The following is a 26,534-nucleotide window of genomic DNA, read 5'->3' on the forward strand; positions in this document are numbered from 1 at the left end:
CGACGTTTTATTTTCCCATCTAAAAGCATCCCCTAATTTCTTGTAACCCTAATCCTATATATATTGGTGCTCTCTCTTTACAAAATCATTAGATCTCCGTCCGCCTACACAGAGCATTCCCATGGAGACGAAGCACATCTCATCTTCTGTAAAATTAGGGCTGTGATTAGAAAGAGAGAGGCTTGAGTGGGAATGCTCCAAACACTGGAGCAAACCCAATTCGAATCTGAAAGGGGAAAGAAAACCAGAAAAGTCGCCGCCCCTTTTCATCCAAAGGCAGAGGCTTTGGCGTCTCTGGAAAAAAAATCTTTGCTTTCTTTCCTCTTTCGTTTCTAATTGGATTTCGACCCACAATGACAGGCCATCCAATTTCTATACACTTGATATGAGCCCTCGTCTTGTTTAGATTTTGTTTGTTGATTTTTTAGGGTTTTTGTATGATTTTGGGTTTTAATGGGCAATATGGCACTTGTTGGGTTTTTTAGGAGGAAGTGATTTTTGGTTTGCTTTCTCGTAGAGACCAATAGTGCTTACAGTGAACGCCTGATTCGCACCGTTTTGGTGGGAGTTAGGCAGCGGCCAGACAACCGTAGTGATGGTATCCACAGATGGCGGGCTATATCTGTCCCGTTTTTCTACTGATTCCATCTCACATTTCTTCAATTTCAATCACTTCAAACCCTAGAAATTCTATTTATCCCTTTGCTTTTCTATTTTTATCAAGGGTTTAATTTTATGTTACATTGTTGGTGGATTTATGAGTTTTGGAATGGAACTAGGACTGCTTGAACATGATGGTTAAATCTCAAGAACAGCTACCTGCACAAGTTTAAACAAAAGCCCAAAGTGAAGGCTGGGAAAGTAAGCAAAATGGGCTGAGATCTTTACTTGGTTTTGAACTCAAACTATGAATTAATGAACTGGAATTTTGCTTGTGGATGCTTAAGGTTAGGAAAGTTTCAATTTGTCTGCAAAATGAGTCATAAAATTCAATGAGTGAGACAACATTTGAATCTGTAAATTTGTTGGACAAAATGTGCAAAAACTGAGGCTTGGGTTTCAATCTTTGACATTGGGAAGATGCACTGTGCTGAACTACAAGACTAGAGAAACTCAGGATTTGCACAATCTAAAACATACTCAATTCATAATGAAGTTATACAACAAAAACTTGATATGAGATTTCTATCTGGGAAGATGTACCACAGAACCGGATGAGAAAAAAAACAGAAATTGCTCCAATGCCTTTTTTTGTGTGGGTGAAAGCCTGTGATGAGAAACATCAGTACACAACCAAATTGATAACTCTATCAGGTTATAAGACCTGATGCAGTAGAAACAACTTAAAGCTCAATTAGATTTAACACAAAGAATCCAACTACAGTGGAGCAGAGTCACAATTTTTTGGAAGAAAAAAAAACGTTGTTGCAACGTAGATAACAAAATAGTGCTACTCCGTTTCATGGAAGTCTTTTCTCCTCATTTTGAGTTTAGTTAAACACAAATACAAATTTTGTTGTTGTTGTTGTTGTTGTTTCTTATTGAGCTGCTAGTGGCAGACATCCCTTCAAAATCCATGATTGTAGGTAAAATTACACCCCGAGTGCGAACCATTGTCAAAAGCAAGCCCAAAAGCACTCAACATGAAACAAAATCAAAAGCAAGAAAATTGAAAAATACTTGATCATGTCTATAACTTATGGTATATATTATAACAACAACCAAAAGCTGCGGGCTACATGACCATTACAGCCACCTCAGCTGCTTACAACTTCACTTTTGCCTCCTCCTTCTTTTTCTCTCTCCTCACCCCCCACCAACAGTCAAAAAAGAGTTTTTAACCGCACAACTCTTTCTCTCTTTTCCCAAAAACAAAATTATATAATAAAGAGGGAAAATTTAATATTAGACTCTGAAATTCTTTCCAGTGAAAGTTTGGCCAAACTGCCAATTTGCAGGGACAATGTTCCAGGAAGTGGAAGTGCGTCGGTCGCTGCCTGTGACCCTGAAGGAGAGTGACTGTCCAGCCAAGACAGCATTTGACTGCCAGTTCTGACCCCAGTTGCGGCTCAAGCTCATCCATCCAGTCTTCGACCCTTTTACGCTCACCTTCACTATATCCCCTGCACCCGCGACGTTGGTGATCAAAACCAAGTTGAAGTACTTGAAGCCGTTGATCGTGAACCTGATCCCGCCTGGCTTCCGGCATGGCACCCTACACACAAAAGGGCATTTAAGTCATTTCACTACGTATAAACTATGAGTCATTTTCTTACAATTGATGGTCTAAACTTCTAATTTAATGTCGGCGGAGAGGGAGCTCACCGGCGATAAGAGACAGGGACAATGCCGGCGCGGTACTCGGCGATCTTGAGGAACATGGGCATGGCGAGATCGAAGTGGGGGCGAGGAGGATTGCACCAGCCGCCATTGTCGTTGGGCAAGGCGTAATTTGGAGGGCAAAAGTTAGTGGCGGTGACAAAAATGGAGGGGCTACCAGAGTGACACCATTGAGGCTGATTTGCACACTTGATCTCGAAGCAAGCTCCACAGCTCAAACCGTTGTTAAAAAGGGCTGTGCTCAGTGCCGCTGTGTTCACACCGTAGCCTTGGCTGTACAAATTTCCGTACCCACATGCCCCTCCTGTATAGTACATTACACAAAATCAATCAAAAGGAATGAACTTTATGTTATGAACTAAAATTAAGAATGGTTTTTTCATAAATTTGGGTACATCAAGAATGTGAGAAATTTAAGGGAAAATTTGATGTGGGTTTTTGAGATTGGGAGGTCCGAATCCAAAAGGAATTAACTTTATGCTATGAAGCAAAATTGAAGTATGGTTTTTTCATAAAATTGGGTACATAACTTGAGAAGATTGTGGAAATTTGATGTCGGTTTTCGAAATACAAAAAGGTGTGAACATTATGTTATGTAATGCTTAGCAAAATGCATGAAAGGAATGAACTTTGAATCATGGTTTTCATGAAACTGATGCATAGAGAATGTGAGAAAATTGTGGAAAAATTTGATGTGGGTTTTGGAAATTGGGAGTTTCAAATCCAAAAGGGATGAACTTTATGTTATGTTGTGCTTAGTAAAATACTAAAATGCAGGGGGTCTTGAAATTACCCATAGTTCCAGAGGCGTCACTGCCGCCATAGAAAGTAGCATGAGCACCCTGCCACGCCCCACCAGAGTAAACACCAGGAATTCTGGCCTCAACAATTGTACTTGCCAATGCTATGAGAGAGACAATGCAGAGAAGAGTCATGGTAGCCATTACTTTTCAGCACTCCTCTGGAAGACACAGAGAGAGAGAGAGAGAGAGAGAGAGAGAAATGGGTTTTTTCTTGGAGGTTGGGTGTGAGCAGAAGACAGAGGGGTGGAGTGCTATTTATCAAGGCCGAGAGGCAAATTAGAGAGGGAAGAAAACAAACAATTGTCAAAAAGTGACCAAAATTATCACCTTAATTAATGCGGTTTGGTCTCCCTCCCTCGAGTAGCTAAAGCTTTTGGCGGTAATTCCATTCAACTCCGTTTTAACATGAACTGACAGAAATGCCCTTTATCGTTATTTGCTTTAATGGCTTTCACACAATACGGTTTTTATGGAAAATTCAGGGTACGTGGTGGAATTGGGAAGATGATGCCAAATGTGAAAATGTAGGGTCAACAAGGTCGGTGGGGATCAAGGCTGTTGTGATCATATGGAATATGGATGGATGAAACCAGTTTGCTTCATCTGCAAGTTGTGGCATCATCTGCGGCCTCTCTCTTTGGCCAACATGGATTTTCTTTCCTTTTATTCTTTTGACTTTTTTGAGACATTGGGGACGGTGGACTGAATAGGAGGGAAGACTTGCATTGCGTACTCAATGGTACGGATACAATGCTGTGCACTATTTTACTTCCCGGGACATCCGAGTAATGTTCTCTTGCTAAATAGTTTTTTTTATATAAATAAAAGTGATATTGAGGGGGAATTCAAACACATAATCTCGGGTACAAGTTTAACTATTATTAACCTACACACCCTTTTTAAAATAGTTAGTATAACTAATAGTTTAAATTATCAATCTGGCAACGTAACATGTAAAATTGTTAGAGAAAAGAACAGAATTAGTACTACTAAAATTTTCAATTTCAGTCACTACATTTTTTCAAAATATTTTAATCTGTGGGTGGAGAAAGATCAAGCCACTAGTGGGATGGGGTTGGTTGGTATATAGCTTCTCACTTTTCGAAAAGAGGAAAATCAATTTTGACGCCGCTATAATTTATCCGCAAATTGTCCAATTTTTTCTTCTTTTTTAATTTTTTTTTCAAAGGGTGAAGAATTGGGTTTTCCTTCGAAGGGCCCAATAATTTCCGCATTCGTCGGTCCTCGTATTGCGCCGTGCATCTGTCGTACACATCCTATCGTTTATATGTGGATACGATGGACCTACGTATTGGCCTACGTCACTCTGGCTTACCTTCTAGTTGGGTCAAATAAATATACATCTTGCACCTAACCCAGTCCAAAACCATATAGTAACCCTAATCTTATCCCCCTCGGCATCGCAACTCATCATACTAAGAACAATATAATAAAACTATTTGTATCATATATATTTATCACATTGTAGATTGGATTGTACATATATGAGCCATTTCCGTAAAAATTTCATATACAATAGTATGATACATGTAGAATTACTCGACGAATGAATCGTGCATTATGAAACTCATTATCTAAATCTCGATCCCCTAATCATAAATTAGTAGGGGGAGGACCAGGAGGCATGTCTAATAACTTTAGCAGCAAAAGAAAAGCGTTTCAGTAAAGAAGGGGCAGAGAGAAAAAGCCTCAAAAACGGTTAGGAAGGTATGCTTTACTGCTTTTTGCATTAAGGATTTGGGATGAGAGAGAGACAGAGACAGAAGAAGAGTTTAATTCGTCCATGAACAAAATCTAAGAGAGATATTCACCACGTCATTGCAAATTATTTAGCTGTTGAACAACACACCACCAAACCCCTCGCCCAGTCACCCAGTTTTGGATTTTGTCCCATGAAGCTTGATCTCAATGCATGTGAAATGCTGTACCAAAACTGTTTTTCTACCTCTTTCCCTTGTGTTTTGTGTATGTGGATTTGTATGACTCATCTAGAGAGAAGAAGAGAAAGTCAAGTCAGCTCAGCAATGACACATGGCTTGGCTAGGTAGCTATAGCATATGACATTATTGGTCTCCCTTTGAAGCTGGGATGGATGTTGATGTTGTTTATTTTGCCTGTGATTGCGTTAAGTTTGAAACTTCTTTAATTCCATCACCCAAGTAGCTACTAGCTAGTAGAAATTAATTATTAAAATTGTTGAGAGAGAGAGAGAGAGAGAGAGAGAGAGAGAAGCTGAAAATTTGGTTTTCTGGAAAAAAAAAAGGGTATGTAACTCATTTGATCAGAATTTTACTTCAATTAAAAGCCAAATTAGTTCAAATGATTATGAGATATGCTAATGAAGGAAATGGGACTGTAAATTGTTGTGCGTGGCATGCTTGTAATTTGGGTAAGAGATATATAAATACTGTATGAATAATTGTCAACTGTTGATGATGAATTTCACCGTCGCTCACAGTAAGTAATATATTGTTTCTCTATTGACAAGCAATTCCTATATAATTCATTGTTGAGTGTATAATAACCTAATCCCAAAAAGTTGAATACGTTTCTTGAAGGTTTGGTACATTCCATTATACACTAAAGAATAATAATCATGATGAATTAGAGCATAATGTCTTTGGTCTTGCATGCATGAAACCAAGTCATTAAATATTCAAATTTGTTCGTGGGATTCGTAGCAAACAAAACAATTTCATCACTCAGTGTGCGAAAAATGGCACCCAAAGCCATGTCTGGTTGTTGCAAAATTTTCAGTGCTTGCTTATAGAGGAACAAATTGCCCTAATCAAAATTTCTGACAATTTGAAAGTTCATCATGATGCTTTGGTTGAAATCTTGCCTCATCTTTCGTAGACCTACTAGGGACCATTTACTATATTTTCATGTCCCCTCTTTACATGAAAAAAATAAAACATGTAACCATATCTAGGTTCCATTTAGTTTTACGCAAAGCCCCTACCATAAAAAAAATTCCAAGTTTCTCAAGCAAGCAAATTAAGAATCATATCTCCAACGTTCTTCTTTTTTCATACTCAAAACTTTATCTCTCTCTCTCTCTCTCTCTCTCTCTCTCTCTCTCTCTCAAGTAGGGTCCCAAGTGCCTTCAATCAACATTGTTGACCCCCTAAGAGCTTATGACAACTTTAAGTCCATGAAGAATAACTACCACGTCAACTATCTTAACTACCACCCTCATTTATCGGGCAAAAGACCCAAATTACAAATCATTTTCACAATCAATTTTATTTATTTATTTATTTTCATTTTGAAAAAAAGTTTAAGGAGAGATTGGCTACTCTCACCACCGCCAGAGCAAACCTCCAATCAATATTATATTAATGTAAGAGTTTTCATATATTTCCATATTTTTGGGCGATTGGGGTCAATTTAGTTGTACTCTTATTAAATATCAGTTAGGCACGTTGAGAAGGAAATGAAACATTTTTGTGTATATTTATATTACCTATTGCAAATTATATATATATATATATATATATGTCAACATTCATTGATGAGCATGCATGAGAGTTATAGCCTCTGCTCTACGCAATGCAAGCACATGGTCCACATGGCTTTGCTGCCAAGAGTATATATGTATGAATTATATAATCAAGTCGCTAATACATGTTTTAGGTTAACAATAATTTGATTTTACATAGAGGTCAGTCAACCTTGGTTTGACATTTACTTCTGTGGCACATGCATATATGCTGATAGCTATAGCTATAATGTGGAGTTGGAGATGACAGAATGATGGAATTCCCTTCTGTACGAAGCGTTGAAGCTTGATGATCATGAAATGAAAATGAGTAAAACCATTTAATTTCCTTTAAAAATAATGTTGTTGAGTAATTATCGTTTACGGGAAGAATCATTCAACGGAACAATGTTGTCACGGTAGTTCTTGCTTTTGGCTTAAGATTAAGTGATTAATGTAGTTTGGTCTGTAATTAGTGTACATAGTGAGTGAGTGTCTAGCTTAATTAGGAGAAATAAATTATAGGGCCATTGCAAAACTTATCCATGAGTTTCCCTTGCACCTTGCAAGGCTATAATTAAATTGACAGATGAAGGAATTTGTCGAGCCCAATAGCCCACCTCACCCAATTTGAGCCCAACGATGTTTTTGGGTAGCTTCAAGAGCATGACAACAGCTCTCGACTTTGAAGCAACCCACCATGATGGTCAAGCATTGGTTTGGGCTAGTTAGATATCAACTGCAGAATCTCATAGAGAAACATTTCATAAAATCTAGAGCCGCCTAAGGTCCAACCTTGATCCATTACAGTGTCCACTACAATTCTCTATTCCGATAAATTTGAAGGGCTGTGAATTCTTCGATCCGGCAAGTGGACATACCACCAATCTGGCCAGTAGACAGATGCATTAGAGTGGGGGATCATTGTGGGCTCCTGCAAGACTAGAGAGGTCCTTCTTATTTGGATTGGATTGGTGGGAGACCAATAACAAGTTACGCGACATATATAATATGTGCAATGAATTTCCTAGTAATTTTTACGTGCACATGATTCAAGATTTCAAGAAACCACACATGATCCTTGTCGGAGAAGCATAGCAGTAACTATAATGTTTTCTTCTTTGCCTTACAAATGCCGGTGTGATATGGAAAAAACAAAAAGGTAATAGAATTGAAAGGGAATTGAAGGAATGGGCAATAACATTTGCCATACTTTTGCTCTCATGGAAATTTTGTCTCTATAGTTTATCTCCATCTGCTGGCTGCCGCCTACCCTCCACCCTTCGTTCTAATTAACTCCAATCTCTCTCTCTCTCTCTCTCTCTCTCTCTCACACACACACACACATAGGATGTGGGAGGACAGCTAGCTTTAAGCTTTGGCGGAGCTAACATAGGCATATGTTCTTGCCCTGCGCATTATACATATTTATTTTAATTTTAATTTATTCTCTAATCTGCATCAACTCCTTTTAATGATTTTGGTTTGCGAGATTCCTTCCTTCATTCTAAATACACACTTGCCCTTAACCTTTGGTAAATGCATGTTTGCATTCACACACTTTTTTTTTCGAGTTTCTTTTTTGGACAAATACAACACAACTCGACTTTTGTTCCAATTTTTTTATCGACCATTTATCTTTTAATTAACCCTTTAATTAAAATTTTGTCTGTGGGTAGTCTCCCCACTTAATTAATTTATTTGTCTTTTTGTGAATTGACAATTATCCCCATTCATAACAGATGATTGACTTTACCGTTAAATTATAATTATCAAAGACAAAGTTTTCCATCCTAAAAATCAGAAAAATTAGCAATTTAATAGTATGGGTTTTATGCCATTAAAATAGTTTAATAGTAATTATTGTGTTCTAATTATATATTATAAAACCGTAAAAGTGGCTACGTGTCGGTTCATTATTGGTTTGTTAATGTAATTAAGACATTGTTACAGTGACAAAGACGAGACTTGCTTACATCACACGTAACATGGAATAAAACACATATGAAAGCCCATTTCATTTTATAAAAAAAAGGAAAAAGAAGAAAAAGGTAGGTGAAGCCCAAACTCTAGGACACCATACCCAATCCACTATTTGCCACCAACCTGTCAAACCCAAAAAGTTTTTAACCTCATTTAATAAATAAAAAAAACATTTTTTTAAAGAAGAAACGTGACTGACACGTGTAGGAAAAGGTGGGGGTGACTGGTTACCTGACACTTGGCGTGATTGGACAGTTACTGCATTTCTTGAACGAAGCGAACAAAGCGTGTCAGAAAACTGATAATGCAGACAGTTTTGACGGGATAACCGCGAACCACATTTGGCCACTCATCTCGGTATCTTCTAAGCCTTTCTAAGCACCACACACGCATAAATCTCATAAATTATTTTTTGTTGTAAAAAAGGCTGCGAAACCACCAATCAATCCCCTTTGTAACTCACGCCGTCAAATATTCTTTGCCTCATCCATTTCCACTACGACTACAGCATCATCCATGCCATGACATACCCGACTGCGACTCGGGACAAGTCGTGTAAAAAGTGCACACAAATTCCACTTGTCAACCCTCCTAATCTTAATTAGTCGTGTGGTCTTTCATTTTTGTTTTCGTTTAACTAATTTTAGACTTTTGATTTGTGGGCAACTGACTTTAACACAAATTGAGTTATTCTTACTCGTTTCTCTTGTGTAACACGTTAAAAATAGAATCATTATTAAAATTATACTTTAAATTGATATTGTTATTTAATTTAGCTACTCTGATATAAACCTAGAATAGTAAATCTCACCTTAATTTATCATATGCTTAGAGTGAATCATGCATGCCCAATAAACTCATTCAGAAGGGCTTTTATCTAGTATGACATCCACAACTATTTATTGTGGATTTTACTTTTAGTTCTTTGTAATACGATATTAAGTTATTCATTTATTAGAATAATTTTATTTACTCACTTCCCCATATACTAAATATATTCTCAAAACAATGTTAGTGCCTCGCTAATGGAATTTTCAATCAACGTATGAAATATTCAAACTTGGTGCCTATTTAAATATTGAAAAATACATAAATATCATTAGAATAATAGCCAGTAACTAGTCAATATTGATACATGAACAATTAAATACTATATCTTTAAAGGGTATACTAACTTGTTTTATTTTATTTTATATAAACAGAGGAAAGCTAAATAATAATATTGACAGGATTTTGGAGCTAGATCCTTGGATCAATAGTGGATAAACCATCAAAGCTGTTGCTTAGGAAAACACTAACTGACTGTTATTATATAAGCAAGTGGGCAACCCATGTAGTGGGATAGGTTACTGAAAAATAATTATGGATCAAGGGATCTTGGCTGATGCTAACACTGGTTTAATGTGTATTTTCGTAATTTTATTAGACATTTAATTACTTTGGAATATTAAAATCATGCATTATTGGGGTGATTCCAATTGCCATATGATATTTTAAGTTCCAAGTTTATGAATCTATTGATCACATGATTACAGAGAGAGATGTGGGGCATGGTCCAAGGTGATCATCTCTTTCATTATATTAATTTTAATATTCTAATATTTTCAGATCGATCGATCTCGAGTGATAAATAAAATAATTTCGTACAATTATTGAGTTTAATTTTTTAATTACTGTTTGTTTTGTTGTTAATATTTTAATTGTGCCACTGATTCTAGCTGGTAAAAAGCAAAGGAGTTGCTTTAAGAAGCTGAAGAAACATGTTAGATCCCTTTTCCACTCAGTTAGATTCCGTTGATTAAACTTCACTTAATTTTAGAACATGTTAATCTGCGATTCAGTTTGTGAACTTAAAATATATATATATATATTTTTAATTATAGTTTATTTATACTTATAACTTTAGTGGTAGAACACTTATACGATATCACATAAAACGTTTTGTCATCTTCTCTTCTCTCATACCTCACTGGAAAATAAAAGCATGTTGGTAGGTTAACCAAATTTGTGAAGTTATTTACTAACCAAATAGTGTACCAATACAATGTTAGCATCTTATTTATTAGAAACACATAAAGTTCATATCGAGCTAAAATATGAATACTACCTATCGCATTATTTGGTAAATAAAATTTAGTGAAATACAATAAATGTAGTATACTAAAAAAAATACATTTTATTTGGAAAAAATTATCACGCATGACAATAACTTTACGTTGTATGCCGATATAGTATTACGATTCCATCCAAATTATAATAGGTAGAATTTACCTTTCAACATTAATAATGGTATGTTCATCACAAGTATTTGTTCATTGAAATTCTGTATCTCCTCCTAAATATTAATTTGTGCAATTTTTTTCCTTATCCTAAAAAGAAAAAAAGAAAAAAGAAAATCTGACGTGGGTTTCGTAAAGAGAGAGAGAGAGAGAGAGAGAGAGAGAGAGAGAGAGAGAGAGGGAGGTCCACGTGGCAAGACAGCTCCATCACCTCGTGGATATAGAAAGAAGAAGAAGAAGGAGAAGAACTGGTCCAACACAAAGGAGAGAAAACAAGGAAAGGAAGAGGTTTAAGGCAACCTGCAATTACCCGGACATTAATGCCCTTTTACTGGCTGGCCCGGTTTTGTGGTCAGAAAACCATAGACTTATAAGAAGGGGTTTAAGCCACTGTTTTGCATGGTTTTTGTATATACAATCAATCAACCTCTGGGGACTTGGGTTTTTCAGATAGAGAGAGAAACATATATATATATATATATACATTTATATGTATATTATATATTAAATAATACAGAGTTATTTTGCTCAATTCTCAATTCTAATTCTCCCAGATCTCTTACACATTTCCCATAAATTCTGTTTTTTCCCTGAAAAATTGTAGATATGCTGTTTTCAGTTTTACCCAGAAGATCTTTGTCCAAGAGGTGAGTAAATCAAGTCTCTCTGTTGGATTTGGTTTTCTTTCTTTGATTTCTGCTGGGATTTTCTGTGATGCAATTTGGGTTCAGTTGTTGAGTATTCTGCCTCATTTGTGGTCATGCATATTCGAATTTTGAGCAATTGGGTGTTTGATACATGCATGCAATTTGAAATTCTGATTGAGATCGGGATCTGATATTGGAATATAGGCCGTGTTTGGTTGTGCTGAATTGGGTTTGATTGAGAATTGGTGATCATGATCAGAATCATCGGTTTCATTTTGCATGGAGTCCATTTTTTTTGATCTGAGGTTTATGGGATTTTAGTTTTAGTTTTGAATTCATCTCAGCGTGAAGCATATTATAGACGGAAGATCCTAATTGGCGTTGAATTGTAATTGCTTTTGCTGAATTGGATTTCATTTGGAATTCTTCAAATTATGTGTTCATTTTGTTCAACATGGATTTCGTTTTCTGGGTTTTGGGTTTATGAATTTGAATGCAATTTACCTTTCCAAGTTCCTCGCTGTCTTAAGCAACTAGTTTCAGACGTGACAGGGGTCATGACTTCCCAATTTGGGTCCAATTTATGGCTGATATAGTCTGTCTAATTACCTGGAATTTTCTTTTCAAAAGATCTGTTTAGGGTTTTAAGATCTGGTATTTGATTCACTGGGAAACAGATTCGTTTTCTTTTTATTACGTTTTCATTTCTCAAGTCTCTTAAATAATTTTCCAAATTGGATTTTGGTAAACAATCAATCTCAGTGATCTGTTTGATTTCTGATAAATTGTGGAAAGGAGTAGGCTTCCACCCAGAGGCTGGTTGGGTGCTTGGAGACTTTGATGGCCAATCATGAGTTTTACATTACTGATCATGGAGGCAGCCTATAATTTCTTGCTATGTTTATTTATTTTAGTTAATATGTGTAGCTAAATAAAAGAAACACTACTTTGATATCATTGCTGGATTTTATTATAGTAGTCGTGATATAGTAGTCTGATCTAGTATTCTGAATTGATGATTGTCTTCCTTTTGGGACAGATAAGATTGTGTTTCAATTATGTAACCACAATTTCCCATCAAGCTTAGCCTGACACGTATTCTTTTTCTATAAAATGAAAATCTGTTGACAGTGAAGAGGATGCCAGGGTGATGCTTCTTTGTGTTTGATGAGTTCAAATTGCCATGTATGCTTGAGATATGGTGTTGAAGAAGAGGCTAGATTTTGGATTTGATGGCTTCCAGGTGCCTTCTATACCTAGAGCTCCCAGATCAGCTAGAGTAAGTATTCTCTGAAATTCTAGGATAGTCTTTTTTTTTCTTTTCTTTTTTTTGTTTTTTTGGATGATTAACCGCGTATTAAATTCACGAATCTTGGTTTCTTGTTCCAGAGGAGGGGCCCACATAAGAAGTCGGTTGACAATGGGCAGATCTGTGCATTTGAATTACTGGCTTCATTAGCTGGCAAGTTATTGCAGGAGAGTGAAAGTTCTTCTGCCTCTAGTAATGCTTCTGAAGGAAATTCGAAGCCTGCCTTTGGCAAAGATGTTAAGCAGGAAAGACAAGATGAGCATAAACCTCTAAAAGAAGAGTGCCTTGATCAGGGAAGCTCTGAAGAAAGTGTTTCTCTAGAGCTGACCTCCCAAAACATCGACCGGAAGTTTATTCTCAAAGAATTTCCGCATGCCGAGAGTGATACTGTTTTGGAACACACTTCAGTTATTACAAATTCTGACAGCTCAGCGAAAGCCGGAGGTCGTATGAAGTCTGTAATTTGCAGTAGCAGGCCCATATTTCAAAGTTATTCCAGTAAAGTAGAGGGAGGCTCCCGGGGTATTGGGGAGTCCTGTTATGGTAATGTAGCAAATGGAGTTGAAGTACAGAAAGATAGTGAGCGATTAGAAACTGGAGCTTTGACTAGGGCTAACCCATGCAGTTCCAAGAATCCAACTGAATTGCATGCAAAATATCCTGCAATGCTCAATGGAGACAATAATGTCAAATTGTCATTGTTCAGGGATCCTATTCCTAATGCTTCTTTTTCCAGGCATAGGAATGATATTGAATTAGGTAGTAGAGATGATGACGAAAATATTTCTAGGTGCAACAAACCTAGCAACAAGGTGAAGGTCTTTAGGCCTTCACCCCGTATTGGAGACCGAAGAATAAGGAAATTACTGACATCCAAGTACTGGAAAGTGGCTCCAAAATTAAGGGATTGTGAACACTACAGATATGGTAAGTGGCTGATTAGTGCTTTGACTAGATTAGCCTCATATTTCTCCAAACTTGTGTGTGCGTATGAGTCATAAATTCACGCTAATTATTTTTTAATGTTTAGTTTATGTTATTGGTTTTCCTAGATGGGGGAATAAAACCTATTTATCACAAAAGGAAAACCTTATACAGCCGGGAAAGATCTCAACGCGACACTCTTTATAAGAGGAGGAAATTAGTTGACCGGAGCTCAGTAGTGACTTCTGATGGAGGGTTCAGTGGTGAAAGTGTTTCTAATTCACCTGATAACGGAAACAAAAGTGGTCCTACCTGGTATGTAACATTGGCATACTTTCCTACTTCTTTACTTTGCTACTGTTCCTATATGTACCATTGGGATTTAAGGGTTTGTGGCATTCATTTTGTTTAATGGTTGTTCTGGCAGAAAACGGGGTATCAGCTTCAGTTATAGGTCATCAAGCATCTTCCCATTCCAAGGAATCTCATGGTAGTTAAAGCTTTTGGTGGTTTGGTGCGCAGACACATTTTATTTGATTGTGTTTAACCAGTATCATGGTGCATTATGTTTTCTTGGACAGTGAAATTCAGAATCAAATCCTTTAGGGTACCAGAGCTTTTCATTGAGGTCCCAGAAACTGAAACTGTCGGTTCTTTGAAGGTATTAAATCAGCCCAATTTTCTTTCATACTTGCACTGGCCACAAAACTCATTCTCTTAGTGTACAATTTGTAGGTTTTTCTTCTTCCTGTTAACAATGGCATGGAATATGCTTGTTTGGGTTTTAATTTAGCAAGTAGTTGCTGACTATTCGTCACTTCTGGGCCTAAATAATTTACATTTGTTTTATGACATTTTACAGAGGACAGTCATGGAGGCAGTGAATTCCATACTTAGAGGTGGATTAAGTGTTGGAGTACTTGTTCATGGGAAAAAGGTTAGAGATGACAACAGAACTCTACTGCAGACCGGAATTTCTTGCAAAGATAATTTGGATTCTCTGGGTTTTACTTTGGAGCCTAGTCTTGTGCAAGCTCCTCCATCTTTGTGTTCTGGCGATCCTCCTCCTTCATTATCATGTGAGACTTCGGTGCTGTTGACCAGGTAATTCTGATGTTCTGTGAGAAGACCTAAAGTTGGAATTGATTTGATTGGCCATTTTAGCACTTTCTTATTTTGCAGCCCAAAGGGGTCAAGTTTTTTTTTTCACCATTGTTGATATGTTAAACGGATGCTGAAATGGTATTTTCATTTACTGAATTTTTTACTTTTCCTTTTCTGTATTTATTTAAGTCTATTGTCACTTATACCAATGTTTTTAAGGCTGGTTATGCCTCATTTAATTTGTTTTAATATTAGAACAATTAATGGTGGATGGCTTTTCTCAGGAATTAGAACTGTTATGCCTTATTTAATTTGTTTTAATATTAAAGGCTCAGGAAGGTTATTCAATTTTTCTCTGTTCCCATGAATTTCTAATTAATGCAATTTTGTATAATGATTCTTTTATCATTAATATGTGGAAAAATATGTTAACCATTAACTACAATTGACAGGACAATATTTTGGATTATGGTTATGCTCTATTTGACTTGAGTGATAGCTATTTGCATGTGCACTCTGTCAGTTCTCATTATAGCTAATATTGCATTATTGTTTCAGGTCCCCAGGCACACCTGTCTTAGACTCTGTGATGTCTGATGCGTTATCTGAACCCCCACCTCTAACCCATTCAGGCAGTCTTTCTGAAAATAATCATGAATTGGTTTCCTCTCATATTGACATATTGACCAACAAAACAATGCTGGAATCCCAGGCATTAGTTGCTATTCCAGAAATGTGCATGGAGCCACTAGCTGTAGTTCCTGTGAACCAAAAAACTAAGCGATCTGAGCTTGTACAGCGTCGAACCAGGAGACCATTCTCTGTGTCAGAAGTTGAAGCATTGGTGCAGGCAGTTGAGGAACTTGGAACTGGAAGGTGTGATGTTCTTTACCACTTAAACAGGATGAGTAAGGAGATGTATGCTTCCTTTTGAAGGATACACGGTGCTTTAACAATATTCTGAATCTGCAGGTGGCGTGATGTTAAATTGAGTGCATTTGAGAATGCAGATCATCGAACATATGTGGACTTGAAGGTAAATTTTGTTTTAATTATTATTGTAGTAAAAGGATACCAGAAACTCTGAAAATACAGTAGAAATATTTATGGTATTCAATTCTTATTCCCAAACCCGTACAATTTGTTGGATCCATATGAAAGATTGGTTATTTTGTAGGTGAATTTTCTTAGTATATTTTTCATGAAAGATGTACAATCATACCCTTTAAATTTTTTCATGACTAGCTTCAGATGTGACTTCTTGTTGTGGACCAATCTCGTCCTACGTTGCTCAATCATTTTTACTTATTTTATTTATGAATTAGTAGATTGACTACAGAGTTTTGCGTTCATTTCTCTGGAAAAGCACAAGTTACATGATTTATGTTGGACTTAATGTGCTTTGCGGTTGTATGCAGGATAAATGGAAAACCTTAGTTCACACCGCAAAAATCTCTCCTCAGCAAAGAAGGGGAGAGCCTGTTCCTCAGGAGCTTTTGGACAGAGTATTGGCTGCCCATTCTTACTGGTGCCAACACCAAGCTAAGCAACATGGCAAGCATCCGGGCGGTATTATGAAGATTACAGAGGCCCCGACTGATAAGACATGGAGCTGAAAGGTATCCGATTGTATGATGTAGAAAACAGGAAAAGTTGACAAACAGGGAAAGAAGACAAATGTACAAATGACCTAAATTTGTGTAAAAATTCTCACACCCACGGTATGATTCATTGCCGGCGTCTCTGCCTGAGGAGGTCGGCAAATGTAAATGGTTCGTTGGAATAAAGATCAGTCTAACAGAACTCACAGTTGTTTTAATTCAATTGATTTTATTTCATCATGATATGAAATGTAGAAATGTGGATGAACATCAACATGAATAAAGTTCTTTTATTGTCCTCTTCTGCGGCTCAATTTTTTCTTGCTGCTTCTGTCAATGTTCTTTGAGTTCCAGTGCCAACCATGTTGATGCTTGGCACATGAATTTTTCTCAATATATCCATATTTATTCATAATTGTTCACTTGTTTCCCAATTGCCATACTGTCAAAGTTCTCAGTCAGCTCCAATTTTGAGCCGGTCATGTGATGCTGGTAGCTTGCATTGGAAGTCCATCAAAGGTCTTTGTTTCAGAGATGGCTGCATGATTGGGGTTGCGTATAATTAACACCTTTCTGTTGGACTGAGTATTAAAGTATAGTTATATGATATTTTTGTACAAATTGCCAACTGAATTGGTGGCTCTATTAGTTTTTCTTTAAATTTTATGCGGGTGGCTCTATTAGTTAATATCTGACATACTAGCCCATTTGGCACGTGCCCAAGCACATGCTTAAATGAACAAAGAATTCTATCCATCCAGTTGGGTTACCTGTCAAGTTTGTAGTCTACTTCTCAACCTTTATTTTTTATATTTTTAAGAGGAGCGATAACATACTAAACATACACATATTACATGAAAACTAGGATTCCAACTCAGGACATTTCATGAGGGAGCATTTACTCCAAATCTCTACATTAGTGAGTCCTTTACTTCTCAGCCTCTTTTCTCCCCCATACCTACGTATGCTGTATTGGTCAGCAATTATCACAAGAAAGCAAATGTCTAAAAGTTGACCTAAAACCTCAAATGTTGAACAACAAGGCCCAAATCAGAAGTTGAACCCTAACCATTCTTGAAACAACTTTCCTTAAAGGGCACCATAAAGGGGCTTCTAAGAATTTGATTGATCTCCTCATTGTAATCACAAAGCCAAGAGTTTATGAAGTATTAGATAAGCCTAACTATAAAAACCAACAGAGGAAAACCCACTGCAAATGATTGAAGATATAAATTGGTCCACATGCTACATTCTGTTTTTGGCCTATGCTTTTGTCCTTTTGTAAGTGTTCGCTAAAATTCCAAGAACGATATAAATATTTTACCCACGAAGAATATACTATTGTGATCAATTCACTATTCACATTTGCGAGATAACTATTTTAGATTAAGATTGAAAACTACAAAATTCATCTAACTGTCAACTTTCACTCTTTTCCTGTTTTGAATGATTCATATTGTCATTGTACTTGGATTTTTTTATATAAAAAGTGTCCTAAATTGATAGGTAAATAATCACATTGGACGGCAGAGATTGTCCTTCCCCACTATAAATTTAAAAATAAAAGGCACAAACTCGAAGCTTCATCATCTTCAATGGCGCATTGGCCACAGTATCTTTCACGAGCCACAGTGAAGCTGTTGCTCTCCCTCTCTAGTTTTCTAGTTCTCTCACAAGGGCCTAAGTTCAGGTACTTATTCTTTATCTATCAGCTTCTTTGAATTCTTAAATCATTGTGCTACAACAAATGAATAAACTATGGCGATTTCTCTTCCTTTTTATTTGTATTTTTTTTTTTTCAAGAAAAGTTCAACCTTCTCTCAATAGAAACTGTGACTCAAACTGTAACAATTGTGGGTTTTTATAATTTTACCTGTTCATTTGCTTATGTCTTGTTATGCTTCTCATTCTGTTTAGGTCCTAAAGAAATCATTTTTATTACAGAGTATCATATCAAGTAATGAATAAAAAAGATGTATTTATACATGTCTTGTAGGTTTAATTTTTCTGGGTCTTGGTGCATGCAGAAATCTGATACTCAAAATGTGTTAGTCTGGAAAAAGCTGAGATATAGACAAAATTGAAGCATATTGGAGCTTTTGGGTCTTTAGTGTTGTGAATTGTACTTGCAATCTCAATGATCATGGACCAGTCTTTGAGTGAATTTTATGGTTCTAGTAATGAGTTGTTGGAATTGAGGAATGAAACTCTCTCGGCCTTATCAATCAGAATCTAGATACTGGAATCTGGAACAGTAGTTAATTTCTTGATCAAAACTGTGCAAGTACCCTCCTTGTGCCTCCCGGTCCAATTTCTAGTAATTTGGCCCCGGCTTTGAGCATGTACCCGGATGAAGATTCACCCGAGGAATCTGATTTTAGTGATGTAGTTCTCGAGTACATTAGCCAAATGCTTATGGAAGAAGATATGGAAGAAAAAACTGAAATGTATCAGGAGTCTGCAGCACTTCAGGCTGCAGAGCAATCATATTATGAACTTCTTCAAGGGAATTCTTCTTCTCCTCCTTGTGACCTGATTCATTATGCTGATCACAACCATGAAAGTAATCCGTTGCATTGCAGTTATAACAGTACTACCCCTGGCAGTACCAGAAGCATTAGAGATTGTGATTTGCTCGAATACAAGTCCTTGCATGTTGCTTCTCAGTCCACTTCTCTACCATTCCATGCACCATCAAATGAAACTGGTTATGTTGTAGATGGGTTTGCGGATTCCCCGGTGAGCATTCTTAGAGGTCCTGAATTTTCTAATGAGACTGAGTTGGTTATGCAATTTAAAAGAGGCTTTGAAGAAGCGAGTAGGTTTCTTCCAAATGCTAATTAGTCTGAATGTTGATTTTGAAAGTAACACGTTGTCACTTAAAGAGGGCAAGGCAGAGGCTATAGGTATGGAAGTTGAGGTAGATAAGAAGAATGAGTACTCTTCTGATGGGTCAAGGGGAAAGAAGAATCCTTATCATGAGGATGTGAGTTTAGAAGGGGGAAGAGTAACAAGCTATCAGCAGTTTACACTGAATCAACAGTGAGTTCGGAAATGTTTGACAGGCATTTGCTAAACTGTGGACAAGGAGAATCTGCTCTCCGTGAAACTTTGCAGAATCGGATAATCAAGATTGTACAACAGAATGGTCAATCAAAGGGGTCAAGTGGTGGAAAAGCCCGTGGAAAGAGGCAGGGAGGTGAAAAGGATGTGGTGGATTTGAGAACTCTTCTAACGCTTTGTGCACAAGCTGTTGCAGCTAATGATGAGAGGACTGGAAATGAGTTACTTAAGCAGATCAGACAACATTCTTCTCCTATGGGAGATGCGATGCAGAGACTAGCTCACTATTTTGCTGATGGTCTTGAGGCACGCATGGCTGGATATGGTACTCCGATTTACAGAGACCTTATAACCAAGCCAGCATCAGCTGCAGATGTCTTGAAGGCTTACAATCTTTATCTTGACGCATGTCCATTTAAGAAGCTATCAAATTTCTTCTCAAATAAGACAATAATGAATGTAGCTGAGAAAGCAACAAGGCTCCACATAATTGATTTTGGTATCCATTATGGTTTTCAATGGCCTAGCCTCATACAAAATCTCTCTTCTAGGCCCGGTGGACCTCCAAAGCTTCGGATTACTGGGATTGATCTTCCACAACCAGGTTTCCGACCTGCAGAAATGGTTGAGGAGACTGGACGGCGGCTTAGCAAACTATGCAGAAACTAATAAAGTTCCATTTGAATTCAATGCAATAGCACAAACGTGGGACACCATTCAAATTGAGGATCTCAAAATTGATCGTGATGAGGTGCTTGTTGTAAATTCTGTACACAGATTAAGAAGACTACTTGATGAGACTGTGATGGTCGAAAGTCCGAAAGATATGGTTTTAAAACTGATCAGGAGATCAATCCAGATGTCTTCACGCTGGCGATTGTTAACGGATCCTACAGTGCACCGTTCTTTCTCACAAGATTCCGGGAGGCTCTCTTCCACTTTTCTACAATGTTCGATATGCTTGAGACAAATGCCCCCCATGATGCTCCGGAAAGGATGCTTATTGAGAGGGAGATATTTGGTCGGCAGGCAATGAATGTCATTGCGTGCGAGGGTTCAGAGAGGATCGAGAGACCAGAGACATACAAGCAGTGGCAGGTGAGGAATTTGAGGGCTGGGTTTACACAACTTCCTTTGAATCAGGAGATTGTGAAGATAGCGAAGGACAGGCTGCAATCATGCTACCATAAAGATTTTGTAATTGATGAAGACAGCCAGTGGCTGCTGCTTGGATGGAAAGGGCGCATTGGCTATGCTCTTTCTTCTTGGAGGGCTTCTTGTTAAGAGTTGTTATTAGATTGTCTTTTGATGTACATAGTTTGTTGTTGTTAATTAAGGTAATGGATTAATTAAATACCTCTTATGTAAAATTAATTAAATATATTGCCAAATTTAAAAAAATTCGAAAAAAAAATTTAGAACTTCGAATTGTAGGGCTTTACCCCGAAGGGAGCCCTTCCAGAAATTCTCGAAGGCACAGGGCTGAACCCAGGCCTAGGAGGGGGTTTGGAAATAGTTTTCAACCAGCAATAGACGCGCCTCGGTTAGAACCTCATAAGCTGCGTCATTGCCCCAAGCGCAAAGATGCTTTGTAAAGTGGGTCTCGTTCCTGTTTTATACATCCCCAGGCAACTCACCCTTTCTCACTCGGTCGATGTGGGACAAAAACAAACACCTTAATATTTATTTCACAATTCTAATATCAAACAAAAAGCTACCGACTTTTACCACCAGAACTTGGTTACCAAAGAAAAAAGTAATTTTTTTTATCTCTGATGGGGTTGGGGTTTAGGGTTTTATAACGTTTTTTGAGAAGAAGAAAGCAGAAGAGAGAGGAGGGGTAAGATGAGTGGGGCAGGAAAACCAGATTTCTTCTACAGAGAGGCTCAACGCCTGGGTTATGTGGCTCGCTCCGCCTTCAAGGTATTGATTGATTTACGTATTTACCCAAAAATTGCTGGCTTCAATTGCTACTGATCCACCCATTTTTTGAGCAGCTACTTCAGATACAGAAGCAGTACAAGCTCATAACACCTGGCTCCACTGTTCTGGACCTTGGTTGTGCTCCCGGTGCTTGGCTGCAGGTCCCTTTTTCATTTCAAAATCCAAACTTTAATTCCACATACATATTTGCAGGCACAGGCTCATGGAATTTCTGGGTTTTGTAATTTTGGCAGGTGGCTTGCCAGAGCTTGGGTCCTGTAAAAAGTGGTGGTCTTGTTGTTGGGATTGATCTCAAGGTCTCATTTTTTGTTCACTTTTTAGTTAAATTTCCGTGCTTGATTTGTTTGTTCAATACTTTAGATAAAATAACTAGGTTGTGAAATGTGGAATGTGCAGAACAGAAGGTGAAGGTTCCAGCTGCTCACTGTGATTCGAGAGTTCAAACTGTTTGTGCTGACGTGATGAAACTCCCCAAAGCCCAAGTCAGGGAACTCTCTCCACAGGTATTGCAGTATAGGCTTCTTAAAGTTTATGTTAACAGTTATATTTCAAGGGATCAAAATGCTTGTGCTAATTCATGTCTTTCGCTTGTGGGTACAATTCAAATGTTCACAAAAACTCGTCTTGCTGTTCTTTTAATTTAAGATTTTGTTCTCCTCTAACCCCGTTTCAGGATGTTTGAATGTGTGAAACAGATCATTTCTTGGTTCCTTGCAAAATTTTAAGATTGAAAAATCTTTCTATGAATTTCCAACTTATAAAAAACCAACCTTAGTTTTTGTCTAGGCAAGCATGATGTAGGAGTAAAAAGATTTATGGTTTTGCCATTGTCTTTGTGCAGCAGAAAGGGTTTTCTGTGATACTCTCAGATATGTGTCCCCTCGTTTCTGGGATCACTAGTAAAGATGCAGCTTTATCGCTTGAGTTAGGCATTCAAGCACTGGATTTGGCTGTTGGTGAAGCTGCCTTAGCTCATCCCAAAAATGAAATTCAAATGGAGGAAAGTAATGATGGGGCAATTACAAGTTCAGATGTTAATGGTGTATTGCGAAGAGGAGGCCATCTTGTGATAAAGCTTTTAGAGAGCGAGGATGTGCAAGGTTCTTTTTATAAATCCTTTATTTTTCCCCCTTTTTGGGTAACATAAGTGGTACTTGCTTCATTAAATTTCTGTTTGGATATTTTTTTTTACTGTCTTCTGGCTGTTTGTCTTGTAGAATTCAGCCGGATTTGCAAACCACTGTTTAGAAAGGCATCATTGTTGAGGCCTAAAGCTACAAGACCATCATCAAGAGAGATTTATGTGATATGTCAAGGTCTGCAGTCACAGGCAAAGATATAGAATCAAGAATGTATCCCGAATTTAGAAGTGGCAACAGTGAGTATTGAAGCCAAATTAATGTAACTGGTTAGCTTTAGATTTCCTTGTAAAGGTTCTGCTAAAAAGAATTTATCCTTTGACTATGAATTTCTGTATAATTTTGCAAAGACTTCTCTCTCTCCTGAAACAAACATTTGTGAACATTGTAGGCGAGACTAATAAACTGATCAAATGCAAGAGAGTGTGTTCTGAATTGGACCAACAATTTATCTTACTGGAATGTTTCTTATGAGAGATTGCCGTTAAAAGTTACTGAATGTAGGCTTTATATGATTTTCACTTCCATTTTCATGAACCAAGTTGTGATGGCATACACGTTTTCTATGTGCTTGGGGTGTGTTCTGAATTGGACCAACAATTTATCTTACTGAAATGTTTCTTATGAGAGATTGCCGTTAAAAGTTACTGAATGTAGGCTTTATATGATTTTCACTTCCATTTTCATGAACCAAGTTGTGATGGCATACACATTTTCTATGTGCTTGGGCTAAAATTGGGATGCGAAAAAGGAAAGTGGAAAGGAACAACTGATGAAATGTTATATCATTGAATTTCTTAACCTTCAAGGTTTTTACATATTAGACCAGAGACAAAATCCAAGACTTAAGTATCGAGTAAAAAGAATTAAAAAAATGAAAGAAAATATCTGCCTCTCACTACTTATAAATCACAGTATCTCCATTTACAAAACAGGATCAGGGAAGTGTCTTCTTATAAATTACAGTATCTCCATTTACAAAATAGGATGAGAGAAGTATCTTCATAAGTGTAACAGTCATCGAATCTGAGTTCTTCCTAGTGACCAAAGGCCTGTATCTTTGACTGGTGTCTGAAATACCAAACAAAAAAAGAAAGGATCAGAAATGTTGTCATTGTAGTTGGAGAGAAGATGATTGATGTATCTTGATATTGATGCTTACATGTGTCTTCACAGACGGGAAGACATTCCAGAATCGTAGAGTCTCATCCCCAGCACCAGTGACTATTGTCTGCAGTAAAGCAATTTCATTTGAGCTTGTTAAGAACAGAAATTTCAGCGTAAGCAAACATGAGTGTATGCGGAGCAAATCTTCAAGCTATAGAAAATGATGCAATACCTGACCATCTGGTGACATTGCAAGGTAAAGAACTCGCATGCTATGGCCAGTTAGAGTGGCAACCTATAAGAGTGCGTTCCAAAAGCAATTAAATAGAAATCTTATAACTTGACACAATCCTACTTCTTATGGTTCAACTTGAAAGGAGATTTCCTAAAAAGCTAACCTTTCCCATGGATGGATACTTCCACACCATGATTTGGTTCTGGGAATATCCATGAGTGCTGACTATCTCATTCACATTCTTACTCCATGCAAGATTGCAGACCTGGCTTCCGGTGTCTATACTGTTCAATTGGTGGCCATTTGTCGTGTTCCAGAAGCGAATACATCTGTCAGCAGTTCCACCTCCAGATACAAGAAGGCCACTCTGGTGGGGTGACCAAGCAATGGCCTTGACTGCAGCTGTGTGCTCTGTCAGTCTCAAAGCTGGTTGCTGAGAGTGCTGGTTCCAGACCAAGAGCTGGTCACAAACAAGCCACTAAGTTAGCTATTGGCTAACTACCAGTAAAACACAGAAGAGAGCAAGAGAAGAGAAGAAAAAAGAATGAACAAGTTAGTAACATATACCTGGTTATCATTGCCTCCAGATGCAAGTTCCCTGTCATCATTGGACCATTTCAGCCCGCATACCTGAGGAATTGAAATTTTTAGAAGGGTTAGTATTGCTTTTGTTTGACCAAGAACTGTTTAATTGGTTATAGGTCATTAAGAAAAAGTCTTTTAAAGTATTCACCTCAGACTTGTGGCCAACAAGCTTGCTGATGCAGTCATTTGAGACCCGAAGATCGTGTTGAAGTATGTTCCGGTCCCGGCTTCCTGAAGCTAATATGCGTGAGTTCCATGCCAAGACACCAGTCCTTGTTTGATGCCCGCCCATTGTTCGGACCCTCTTGCACTGAGTCCCATCCCAAACCTAGAACAAAGGCCACAATTAATGGTCATCTCAAACTCTTTCTTCATGAGAACGAAAATACTATCAAGTCAAATAAATAGATACCTGAACTCGACCAAGATTTGTGCCAATTGATAAATATGAACCCTCCTTTGTCCATTGGACAGAGCATACCCCGTCATTAGGCCCCAAGTCACACAGTTTTGTCACCTGAGAAAAGCAATGTTATGACAAACTTCAATCGCAAATTTTACAAACCAATTTAAATAAAGGACACTTTGATAAAGACAACTTGCTCATTAGATTTTGCAAACATGGAATGGACAAAATTGAAATCTATGCTATTTACCCAGTAGTATCAAACTCATTACTTACCTTGCTGTTTGATGCACTCCACAGATAAACGCAGGTGCCCAGTCCAACTGCAAGGACATTTTGCGAGGACCAGTCCACAAGGTTCAAGTAAAAGTCATCTTGAAGTGATGGGGCATCCAGAACCTGCAAATCATTTAGAGCATTTCAAGATCAACCATTGCATTTCCCATATAAACTAGTAAAGTAACATAGCCCTCAATGATCAATCATTTCCTCTAATCAGATCCACTTGGTACTGCATTACAATTTACTGACAGAAAGGTATTAAGATTATAGCCTCACATTCAGCTAATTCAGCTAGTTTATTGAACAAACAGGGGAAGAGCAGGGCTTTAGTTACCTTATGGGGTGTCTTGGGGACCTTGCGAGGAGGCTTAGGAGGCGTTAAAGACTCGTTAGAAAACCCACTATCATTTCTCAGAATGGACGGCGAATAAGGCGAGTTGGGTGCCGAGTGATCAGTCTTGAACCGCAACATGTTCTTGCTGGGACTCAGAGGCGACGGCACACCACCACCACCACCTGCAGGAGAAAAAGACCCAAAATCAGACCCGAAAAGCTCAGATTTCAACAACCTGGCATAGGCCTCGTTGCCGCCTTCTTTGACGGGAGAGGCCTTGTCATTGAGCCCAAATGTGTGAAGCCTCGAGGAAGATCTGCAAGGTATGAATCTGTCGCTGCAAGTCGAGGACTTGGAGGGGGAAGACAGGTTCGATATCGCCCGAAAAGAACCCGAAAAAGACTCGAGGCGCAGCGACGTCTCGGACATCCCAGTTGGGAGGTTGAGCCCTGCTTTCCTTGTTTGAGGTGAATCCATTGCTGGGTTTTCTTGGATGATCTGATTCTTGGTTCCTCGTAAGATTTGGGTTGTTGGGTCTGAAGAAGAATATGATGATATCATATAGGAAATGTTAATGTAATGAGGTTTGAATGGAGATAGAGGAGGCCAAGAACCGAAAATGGAAGGAAAGGCCTCTCTCTCTCTCTTTTTCTCTCTGTGTTGTTCAGTGTGGAGGAAGACTTGCAACGGTCGAATATTGGTGGGGTTTATAGGAGCGGTCTTGGTCTTGGGCTCTGCTTTCCTTTTATTTTTTATTTTCAATAAATATTTGTTATTGTAATATTGTACGCTGTCTGTGCAATGCGCAAGTACATAAACGTAATGCTCCAACGGTCATTTTCCATTGATCGAGCTCATCTAAAGCTGGCAGTTTGGTTTAGGTACCAAAACCAAGCCCGTTGCTTCGAATTTTATTGATTTTAATTTTTGGCCTCGGGTGCTGCTGA

General features: G+C 37.9%; 5 protein-coding genes, 2 non-coding genes and 1 pseudogene across 9 annotated transcripts; 5 read left to right on the forward strand and 3 right to left on the reverse strand.

Annotated features, from left to right (window-relative positions):
• The first annotated feature begins 463 nt into the window (after nucleotides 1-463).
• On the forward strand, nucleotides 464-657 carry LOC148917433 (small nucleolar RNA snoR143). Its single transcript, XR_016127575.1, has one exon. It is a non-coding gene; the product is annotated as a small nucleolar RNA snoR143 (small nucleolar RNA).
• A 1,012-nt stretch (nucleotides 658-1,669) lies between these two features.
• On the reverse strand, nucleotides 1,670-3,377 carry EXPA16 (expansin A16). Its single transcript, XM_008235413.3, has 3 exons — nucleotides 3,134-3,377; nucleotides 2,326-2,644; nucleotides 1,670-2,215 (listed from the first exon to the last, which is right to left on the reverse strand). The coding sequence occupies exons 1-3, from the start codon at nucleotides 3,282-3,284 to the stop codon at nucleotides 1,906-1,908; spliced, it is 780 nt and encodes a 259-aa protein (XP_008233635.1). The 5' UTR covers nucleotides 3,285-3,377; the 3' UTR covers nucleotides 1,670-1,905.
• Nucleotides 3,378-11,192: 7,815 nt separating this feature from the next.
• On the forward strand, nucleotides 11,193-16,794 carry TBP1 (telomeric DNA binding protein 1). Its single transcript, XM_089051507.1, has 10 exons — nucleotides 11,193-11,554; nucleotides 12,686-12,833; nucleotides 12,944-13,790; nucleotides 13,916-14,096; nucleotides 14,210-14,277; nucleotides 14,369-14,448; nucleotides 14,650-14,891; nucleotides 15,450-15,767; nucleotides 15,864-15,927; nucleotides 16,310-16,794. Exons 2-10 carry the CDS (start codon nucleotides 12,753-12,755, stop codon nucleotides 16,505-16,507), a joined length of 2,079 nt encoding a protein of 692 aa, XP_088907633.1. The 5' UTR covers nucleotides 11,193-11,554; nucleotides 12,686-12,752; the 3' UTR covers nucleotides 16,508-16,794.
• Nucleotides 16,795-18,003: 1,209 nt separating this feature from the next.
• On the forward strand, nucleotides 18,004-20,934 carry LOC103332666 (scarecrow-like protein 14 pseudogene; annotated as a pseudogene). Its single transcript, XR_016126609.1, has 2 exons — nucleotides 18,004-18,182; nucleotides 18,520-20,934. The product of XR_016126609.1 is annotated as a scarecrow-like protein 14 pseudogene (transcript).
• Nucleotides 20,917-21,088, forward strand: LOC107881169 (syntaxin KNOLLE-like protein; the record flags this gene model as incomplete). Its single annotated transcript, XM_016794296.2, is given in 2 exon segments — nucleotides 20,917-21,029; nucleotides 21,031-21,088. Coding segments are annotated over 2 exon segments (171 nt in total), but the record flags the coding sequence as incomplete, so codon positions are not given.
• Nucleotides 20,990-21,141, reverse strand: LOC148917434 (U4 spliceosomal RNA). Its single transcript, XR_016127610.1, has one exon. It is a non-coding gene; the product is annotated as a U4 spliceosomal RNA (small nuclear RNA).
• Nucleotides 21,142-21,250: 109 nt separating this feature from the next.
• Nucleotides 21,251-23,128, forward strand: LOC103332667 (FtsJ-like methyltransferase family protein). Of its 2 annotated transcripts, none has more exons than XM_008235417.3 (6): nucleotides 21,251-21,478; nucleotides 21,553-21,639; nucleotides 21,733-21,795; nucleotides 21,901-22,002; nucleotides 22,341-22,599; nucleotides 22,717-23,128. In XM_008235417.3, exons 1-6 carry the CDS (start codon nucleotides 21,401-21,403, stop codon nucleotides 22,839-22,841), a joined length of 714 nt encoding a protein of 237 aa, XP_008233639.2. In that variant the 5' UTR covers nucleotides 21,251-21,400; the 3' UTR covers nucleotides 22,842-23,128. The 2 variants fall into 2 exon arrangements, with proteins under 2 accessions (XP_008233639.2, XP_016650073.2); XM_016794587.2 differs by having other exon boundaries at nucleotides 22,344-22,599.
• A 280-nt stretch (nucleotides 23,129-23,408) lies between these two features.
• On the reverse strand, nucleotides 23,409-26,276 carry FZR3 (FIZZY-related 3). Its single transcript, XM_008235418.3, has 9 exons — nucleotides 25,588-26,276; nucleotides 25,248-25,370; nucleotides 24,978-25,082; nucleotides 24,714-24,893; nucleotides 24,548-24,610; nucleotides 24,144-24,440; nucleotides 23,978-24,040; nucleotides 23,801-23,869; nucleotides 23,409-23,709 (listed from the first exon to the last, which is right to left on the reverse strand). Exons 1-9 carry the CDS (start codon nucleotides 26,146-26,148, stop codon nucleotides 23,656-23,658), a joined length of 1,515 nt encoding a protein of 504 aa, XP_008233640.2. The 5' UTR covers nucleotides 26,149-26,276; the 3' UTR covers nucleotides 23,409-23,655.
• Between the last annotated feature and the right edge of the window lie 258 nt (nucleotides 26,277-26,534).

Source organism: Prunus mume, linkage group LG5 (genome assembly GCF_029339155.1).
Source record: "Prunus mume cultivar Tortuosa linkage group LG5, ASM2933915v1, whole genome shotgun sequence".
Lineage (NCBI taxonomy): Eukaryota > Viridiplantae > Streptophyta > Magnoliopsida > Rosales > Rosaceae > Prunus > Prunus mume.